The sequence below is a fragment of the Acinonyx jubatus genome, chromosome C1 (genome assembly GCF_027475565.1).
Source record: "Acinonyx jubatus isolate Ajub_Pintada_27869175 chromosome C1, VMU_Ajub_asm_v1.0, whole genome shotgun sequence".
In the NCBI taxonomy this organism is placed as follows: Eukaryota; Metazoa; Chordata; class Mammalia; order Carnivora; family Felidae; genus Acinonyx; species Acinonyx jubatus.
Window position 1 is genome coordinate 98,482,497 of NC_069381.1, and position 8,446 is coordinate 98,490,942.

The 8,446-nt window shown below is 53.5% G+C and overlaps 1 protein-coding gene across 1 annotated transcript in view; it reads left to right on the top strand.

The window, feature by feature from the left end:
* Positions 1-7,216, top strand: part of PTGFRN (prostaglandin F2 receptor inhibitor) — an 86,959-nt gene extending 79,743 nt beyond the window's left edge. Inside the window, exons 9-10 of the mRNA XM_027060835.2 lie at positions 1,811-2,116; positions 3,614-7,216. Coding sequence (XP_026916636.1) covers positions 1,811-2,116; positions 3,614-3,780 — 473 coding nt within the window. The 3' untranslated portion in view covers positions 3,781-7,216. The remainder of the gene's footprint in view (positions 1-1,810; positions 2,117-3,613) is intronic.
* Positions 7,217-8,446: the final 1,230 nt, after the last annotated feature.

An 8,446-nucleotide genomic window follows, 5' to 3' on the forward strand; every position in this document is an offset into this window, starting at 1 on the left:
TATTTATTTTGGGGACAGAGAGAGACAGAGCATGAACGGGGGAGGGGCAGAGAGAGAGGGAGACACAGAATCGGAAACAGGCTCCAGGCTCCGAGCCATCCGCCCAGAGCCTGACGTGGGGCTCGAACTCACGGACCGTGAGATCGTGACCTGGCTGAAGTCGGACACTTAACCGACTGCGCCACCCAGGCGCCCCTGTTTTTTTTCTTTTAATACGTAAGCACCTGAATACCGTTTGCCTTGACGTAGCGCTATTGGAGGTCACCAGTGTATTTTCGCTCGTGAATAAACGTTACTTTTTGTTTAACAGACGTGGGGTAATTTCACATGTATGCAGAAAGCCTTGTCAAGTGAATTTGAGAGAAAACGGTGTTGGGGGCGCCCGGGTGGCTCAGTCGGTTGAGGGTCTGGCTTCGGCTCGGGTCGTGATCTCACGGTTTGTGGGTTCGAGCCCCGCGTCGGGCTCTGTGCTGACAGCTCAGAGCCTGGAGCCTGCTTCAGATTCTGTGTCTCCCTCTCTCTCTGCCCCTCCCCTGCTCACGCTCTGTCTCTCTCTCTCACTGGCTCTGAGAGGTGAATAAACATTTAAACACAGAGAGAGAAAACCGTGTTTGTGGCCTCGTGGTCCTTTCTTGCCTGCTGGATGTGTCCCAGTTCTGACACTGCTGCTCCACTGGGAACAGCCAGAGGAAGAGGTCAGGGGCTCATGGCATGTGCTCTGACTTCACACCCTGTGAGCATTGCCTCTTGTACCAGTCTTCTTTGTCAGATGCCCATCTTCATTTATTTGACGCTGTTAGAGCCCTCGTTTTGCAGGGTACTTTAAGGTTCAGTAGTATTCCTCTCTGGGACTGTTAAGTTGTGTTCAATTTTCTCAGTTTGACGTTTTTTTTTCCTCTTGTCTGGAACTTGAGTGCTTCGGCCGGGGAAGAAAAGGACTGAGAACAATAAAATCTAAACTGTTGACACTGAATTGTGTACAGGTCACTTTACGTACCTTTTGTCCTTGACCGCGGTTAGCGGCCTCTGGGTCTGGGCTCTTCTGCCTGAAATGTCAAGGAACACTGCTGTGGGAGACAGTTTGGGGTGCCCGTTAGACTGGGCGGTGGCAGCAGGGTAGAGAGGGCAGATTCCGGGGGCGCCTGGGTGGCTCAGTCGGTCAAGCGTCCGACTCCTGCTCTCGGATCGTGGGTTCTCGCACCGCATCAGGCTCTGTGCTGACAGCAACCTGCTTGGATTCTCTCTTCCCCCTCTCTGTCTGCCCCTCCCTTGCTCACTCTCCCTTTGCCTTTCTCTCTCAAAACAAATGAATTAAAAAAAAAAGAGGGCGGAGTCGGGGCACCTGGGTGGCTCAGCCAGTTAAGTGTCCGAGTTCGGCTCAGGTCACGATCTCACGATTTGTGAGTTCGAGCCCCGCATCAGGCTCTGTGCTGACAGCTCGGAGCCTGGAGCCTGCTTTGGATTCTGTCTCCCTCTCTTTCTGACCCTCCCCCGCTGGTGCTGTCTCTCTCAAAACTACATAAATGTAAAAAAAAAAAAAAAAAAAAAAAAGCAGAGTCCGCAGCTACGCTCCCTGTGTGAAGTCACACGTTCTCCCGCCCCTGGCTCTGTGACCTCGAATAAAGTATTTGGTCCCGCCGTTGAGCAGGCAGTGTGACAGGGCCGTCATCGCGGGGTTGCGAGGATCCAGTGAGACCCAAGGCATACAGGCCAGCGCTGGCCCCTGGTGAGGTTACGCGCGCGTTAGCCTCGTGTGGCGTTTCCGCCCGTTGCGCTGACCCGGGGTTTTGGCGTGGTCTGTAATCCACAGACGACATGGCCTTTGACGTGTCCTGGTTCGCGGTGCACTCCTTCGGTCTGGACAAGGCTCCCGTCCTCCTGTCTTCTCTGGATCGGAAGGGGATTGTGACCACGGCCGAGAGAGACCGGAAGAGTGAGCTCAGCCTGGAGCGTGTCAGCGTGCTGGAATTCTTGCTGCGAGTCCATGGCTCCGAGGACCAGGACTTTGGCAACTACTACTGCTCCGTGACCCCGTGGGTGAGGTCCCCAACAGGCTCCTGGCAGAAGGAGGCAGAGATCTACTCCAAGCCCATCTTTGTGACTGTGAAGATGGATGGTAAGGAGGACGTCCGGTTACGTCTCTGGGCTGTGCGGCGGCCGACAGGGTCAGGTGGCCGCCCTTCGAGGAATGTGCCACCCAGCACCCGGCCCTCTCTCTCTCTGTAGACCTGCCCTGGGCCGGCACGCAGAAGGAGGCCTTGCTGCTACCCCAGGTGCGGCATCGTGTGCCCGAGCCGCCACCGGGAGGTGGTGGTTAGGACTTACCGGAGAGACGTTTGATGGTTTCTCCGAATTCTGTGCAGACCCCTTTCCCTGTCACGGGGCTGGCATGGATTCTGCCAGGCAGAGCCAGAGAATGGCATCGAGGGAGCAGGTTCAGGGCCCCGGGAGAGGCGGTGAGTGGGTTCCTGCCCCTCCTGCCCTCTTGGTTTTGCTTCTTGGAAAAGGGAGGATCCAGCTGGTGTCATTAGCATGCAGGGGGTTCTCTCCGGAACCCTGGGACGAGAAGGGGGCTCCCTGCCTTGTTGGCCAACACCGGCCTCCAGAGTCATTCTAACTAGGTGGTTGGAGGGCCCCCTTCCCACCCCTCTGTTCCCCGAGCATCCCAGAGCGGGGGCAGCTGTTCCTGGGCTAATGAGAAACCTGTCTTCTCTGCAAAAACTTCAGAGTACACATTAATGGAGAAATTCCCCAGAGAGAATTAAAGTCCTGGCGCCTCCGAGGGTTAGGGGAGAGCTTTGAGTGGGTGTCCCTGAGGAGATGTCAGTGTGGGGGAGACTGGAACTGGAGCCCCAGCTTGTCCACGGATGCCTTAGCCTCTGTGGCTCTCTGTCTCCTCTGCCGTACGATGGGCTCTTCCGAAAGGTGAGCGACATTAAATGCCAGCTGCCGGCAGGCGTGCTAGCACCCGCGCAAAGAGTACTGCTGCTTCTGGGAGAAGGGACTCGGGATTTGGGTCCGTACCGTGTCTGTGCATTCCTGAAACTTTGTCATTTATCCCATTTGCATCGCAGAAATTCCTTGCTTCAAGTAGCTCCATATGAAAAGCCAGATTTCCTGAACAAGGGAGGGAATCATTCACTTTCCTGGATAATCGACTCTAGTGTTACTTAAAATAGCCCTGCTAGTACACTTCAGTTATTCGATGCACAGAATTGATGTATGAACAGTGTTGTGTGTTATTTTTTTTTTTTTTAAGGACGCATCTGCTGCTGAATGTGCGGCGCCCTTATACTGACTTTTAAAAATCAGTCCCCTGCCAAAACCCTAAAAAGCAAGCTGACATTCAGAGACATCAAACGAACGAAATCTTTCTCCCGGTTTTTTGTTTCTCCCCCACAGAACCGGGCGGGGTGTCATGTGCTCACTTTGTGGGCAGATGAGAGGGCTCCTGCCCGGAGCGCTGCGCTAGGTGCTGGGGACAGCTTGAGTGCCAGCTGGGCCCCGCGGGGACACCCGCTTGGGTGGGGAGGGGAGGGGAAGGGAGGGGGCAGGCTTCCCGAGGCCACCTCCTCGCACCACTGACCGGCATCCCCCTGTTCCTTCCCTCCAGTGCTGAACGCCTTCAAGTACCCACTGCTGATCGGCGTGGGCCTGTCCACCGTCATCGGGCTCCTGTCCTGCCTCATCGGGTACTGTAGCTCCCACTGGTGCTGTAAGAAGGAGGTCCAGGAGACAAGGCGTGAGCGCCGCCGCCTCATGTCCATGGAAATGGACTAGGCCACGCCGGGGGAGCCGCGACAGGGGCGGTCTAGGAGCGACGGGGGGGGGGAGGACCGCGATCTTTCTCACGTGCAGTGTGTGACACTAGAAACCAGTCCTCTCCAATCTCAGGTGGGACCGGGCGCTCTCTCCCCCCCGCATGTCAAGTTCTGAGCGCGGACACGTTTACCAGCCCACGACTCTTCTTCCCACGGCACTTTCTGGTAGAACAATCGCGTGTGTGTGTTCCCGGCTGCGGCTTTTTAATGGTTACCCTTTGTCTAATTTTTTTCTCCTACCGGTTTATAGATCTCTGACCTGTGTGTGTTCGTATGTTTGGTTTTGAGGGGTCGCGGTGAGGAAGGACGGTGGCTCTCAGAGTTCTTTGTCTTAGGTGAGGACAGAGCTGCCCGCCAGGAGCCAGCTTCCGTGTCGGGCCTGTGTTAGGAGGGCCACTAGACGAAGCCGTCCGCCCCGGCCCAGCGACAACACAGACCTGTGCCGCAGGCTCATTCGTGGCTTTGACCACCCTACCCACCCCGTATTTTCAGGGGTTTAGACATTTGAAATCTAAACTTGCAGTATGTAACTTCTTACTGAGCCCAAATGCTTTTTTCTTTTCCTTTTCCTTTTTTTTTTTTTTTTTTTTTTGCTTCTCTGCCCCCTTTCCATTTCTTTCGTATTTGCTTTATGTGAGTGTGCTGAAATGGCCCTGGAATCTAGAATTTGGCTCCCCACCAAGCACCTTATCTTGCCACCTTAGCCTTAAGAATGAATATGAAGAAAAATACACAGCCACCTCTGTCCGGGGCAGTAAGAAGGTCCTCAAGGAAGACGAGGTTGGGGACAAGGGAAGGAGCAGGCCCTCCGATGGTTCTGAGGGCGCCGTGCCTCAGGGGGCCCCAGGGAGCGCAGAAGAGGGTCCTGGGGGGTCAGCTGTCCTCGGCTCGGGCCAGGAGTGTCGGGGTGCCGGGGCTGTGTCTGGAGGAGGACGCCACCTCCGTCCCCCTCTCCTGCCCTTCGTGGGAGGTGAAGGCCTCGGCCACCGAGGGACACCCACACGTGTACCCCACGTCCTTCGTGGCTGCTTGGGCTCCTTAATGTGAAGGTGTATTGCTGCTTGCAAGACTGACCGACTTCACAGAATCAGAAATTGCCTGGAAGAACCGTGCATTTTCCATGACCTTTTCAGCCCTTCAAGTCGTCGTAAGACCCCCCCGCCGGGGGTCAGCGAGCAAGGGTACGCTTTGTGGTGTGTTTGCTTTCCTGTTAGGAACACGAAGGAAACCAGCAATTTACTGCCGTGTGAACAGCCTACAAAGTAGATCTGAGAGCAATCCGTTTTGCCCGACTGCTCGTACCCGGAGTAGGACGCGGACCAAAAGAGCTCCTCTGCTCCCTGAGGCATCTGCCCCTGCATAGCACTGGCCTTTCGGAAGCATCCCAGTGGGCTTTCTGAGGCTCACTGGTGAGTCATGCCCCGCATTGCAATCCTCTGCTCTTTCATCCTGGCTCTGACAGATCTCACGCTGCTCTGTCTTCCGAAGGGAAAAAAGATTCGTTTGTTTTGAGCAATAAAGTCCTACAAAATGATGGCCATTCATGTGCGGCTCTTTGTCACAAGGGGCCAGACGAGCCACACTCCCCCGCCCACCGGCTCACCATCGTCCCCGCTGCTTCCCTCCCTGCGCTGCCCACAGCCCACTCTGCCCTTGTCACTGAGTCACCCCCAGGAGGCAGATTGCCACCCCGCTTCCCTTTTTGTCCTGCCCACCTAGGGGACCACTCACGGTAGACGCTGTGTTAACGGTAGTGGCACAAGTGAGTTCCAAGCCCAGCACCTGCCCCACCCGAGCACGGGTGACCAGAGGAACAGGAGGAGGCCTTGATGGCACTAGCTTCGGGTCTTTTCTCCCAGTTGTTTCTTAACTATGCCATCTCAGAGGAGGTGGGTCCCAGGTGATTGTATATACGGGAACGGAAGAGGGAACACACATTCACAGGTGCTACGTTAGGGACACCAGTGCCCTTTGAGTCCACACAGTTATCACCATTAAAAGAAGGTTCAGGATTGTCGTAGTGCAGGCCCTTCTTGGTAGAGCAAAGGGTACCTTGCTGTGAGTGTGGCCAGGTGGCCCCAGGTATGCGTTAAAACCATGGATGGGTCACGCCAGACACACGGCAAGTGACAGGTGTTCACATGCTGTACCTTCTGCTCTCAAACTGCCACTGCTGGGGGTATCGCTCCGTGGCAGAGCATTTGACTGCAAACTGCCACTGCAGCTCGAGGCTGGGGTTGCTAAGGCATTGACGCCAACCCCACCCTGTGATCGTGGGGCTGGCCACACTGCCAGTCGCCTAGGGGCTGGTACAGAGGAGGAAGAAATCCCAGGGTGTTGTACCAGGGACCTCACTCCATCCAGGGCCAGAAACTGGCCTGGAATGTGTGTCCTTTTAAATATGTGAGATACACTCTCTTGCTGTACCAAATACGGCTTCCCCCCCCCCCAAAGTGCTCTTCTGGAAGGGGGTTCCTGCCAGAGGCACTGGTGTGAACAGAAGAAGAACCTAGCCACAATTCACACAGATGAAATTGCACTTCTCAACAAAAAGAAACTTTATAAACAGTTTGGGTTTGTTTGTTTGTTTTTTTTTCCTAATCATAAAAACAGCCCCCAGGAAGAGCCTAAGCTATGTTCAGATAGAAGCCTCAAAATTACTTTCAATTGTTTACTTTATGATGTTTACATAACACTTTTCACTTTTTAAAAAAGAAAAAAGAAAAAAAAATGCAAACTCTGACTTTTTAACAACGCTTCGGATTTTTCATGGGACGATGGAACTCTGACTCACCAACTGGATTTAAATGTTAATTTAGAAATGTATTTATTTGTGTGTTTCCCTCCCCCTCCCCCCCCCCCCCCACGTGGCTTTTCCTTAAGATCCTGGCAAAGGACATCCCTCCTGCCCAGACCCTTGTCTGTTTCCCCCGGTGGCTCTCGCTTCTTGCTTTACAGACTGCCTGCAGCCATGATTTTGTCACTGACATCCGTGAGCCAAAGACTGAGCCTTTTGGGCAGGAATAATAAGCAATACTACACAACTTGCTACTTTCAGAAAACTTGTGTTTTTTTTTAGCGTCACCGATGGCAGCAGAGGAAGAAGGGATCTGGGATTTCGGTAAGTCCTCCTCTGCTGTTTGACCAAATTCTCCGTGATAAATATTGCGCGCAGATCGCTAGGAGGAGAAAAAAAAAAGTTGACTCTCTGTCTTTCTTAGCGTCGCACAGAAGGATCTGCCAGATTTTACGTAGACAAAGAAAGGGTCTCGTGTATTTTTGTCCATACCCGATGTTACATGAACTAATTGTATTGTTTTATACTGTGACCACAGATATTATGCAATGCACCGTTTGTTTTTTATTTCATTAAAGGAAGTTTAATTTAAATTGAAGTCGTGTGAGGAACTTGGTCTCGTTACCTTTTGGTCCCCTCTGCGTGAGGCATCACGGCCGAATGCCAGTGGCAGCTTTAACACCTTCCGATCTCTCTGACTCGTGGCAATAACGTTGTAGGTTTTCACTAAAGATAGAAGTGGATTTAACAGGATCAGCACTGAGAGCCCCACCACACGGAAAGCTGGGGGCCAGGATCCTGTTGCTGAGGAAGGTCTCCTGGTTCTTTGGTAAGTTCTCATGACCTTATGGGTCTCTCGTCATGAGAGGGGAAGTTGGACGTTGTTCCTTTCTGCGGATGAGGAAACAAACGCAAGGTTCTGTGACCTTATCGTGACTGGAACACAACGGCTTTTCTGACTCATGACCCAGTCTGGAGCCAAACTGGTCCAGAAGGTGCCGGCCCCTGTGATAGAAAAACAGTGCTCCTTCCCAGGCCACCGGCTTCTGGAGCCCCAACTCTCTGCTGGTCTCTGCCCCCCACCCCACACTCCCCTGTGGGTCCCCTAGTGTCCTGGGTGGGGAGCTTCTCTGTGAGGTCTTCAGGGGCCGGGTCTGCGTCCCAGTTACTAACCTTGCCTAAGGATGTAGAAGGTACATGCAGTGTATAAATGCACAATTAATGCCGTACTGTGGGGGATGGCCCGTCGCTCATGCTTCTCCGTGAACCGGGAGGGTTCTGCTCACATCAGAATGTGACATAGTCACAGCTGGGTTTTAGCAGCCCCCTACTGATGACCGAACCTGTTCCTACCTCAGTTTAAATCAAAGACAAAACGACAGGGTGCCTAGGTGGCTCAGTCGGTTAAGCGTCCGACTTCGGGTCATGATCTCACAGTTCGTGGGTTTGAGCCCCGCTTCGGGCTCTGTGCTGACAGCTCAGAGTCTGGAGCCTGCCTGAGATTCGGTGTCTCCCTTTCTCTCTGTCCCTTCCTGCTTGCATTCTGTCTCTCTCAAAAGTAAATAAACATTTAAAAAAATTTAAATTAAAAACAAAATAAACATTTGCTTGCCCACATACCATTTGCTTGCCTGGCTAACTTGTACTTGGGTCCCAGGGAGCCTTTTCTGCTCCTCCCGGCTAGCTGAGGGCCCCCTGACAAATGCTGTGGAAGCCTGAAAGTGGTGTGAGGGCAGGGCCCATTCGCTGCTGTGGCCCCAGGGGCCTCATCATGGCAACAGCAAACACGGGGGTTATTGTAATATGCCGTGCACCAGGTTAAGTACCT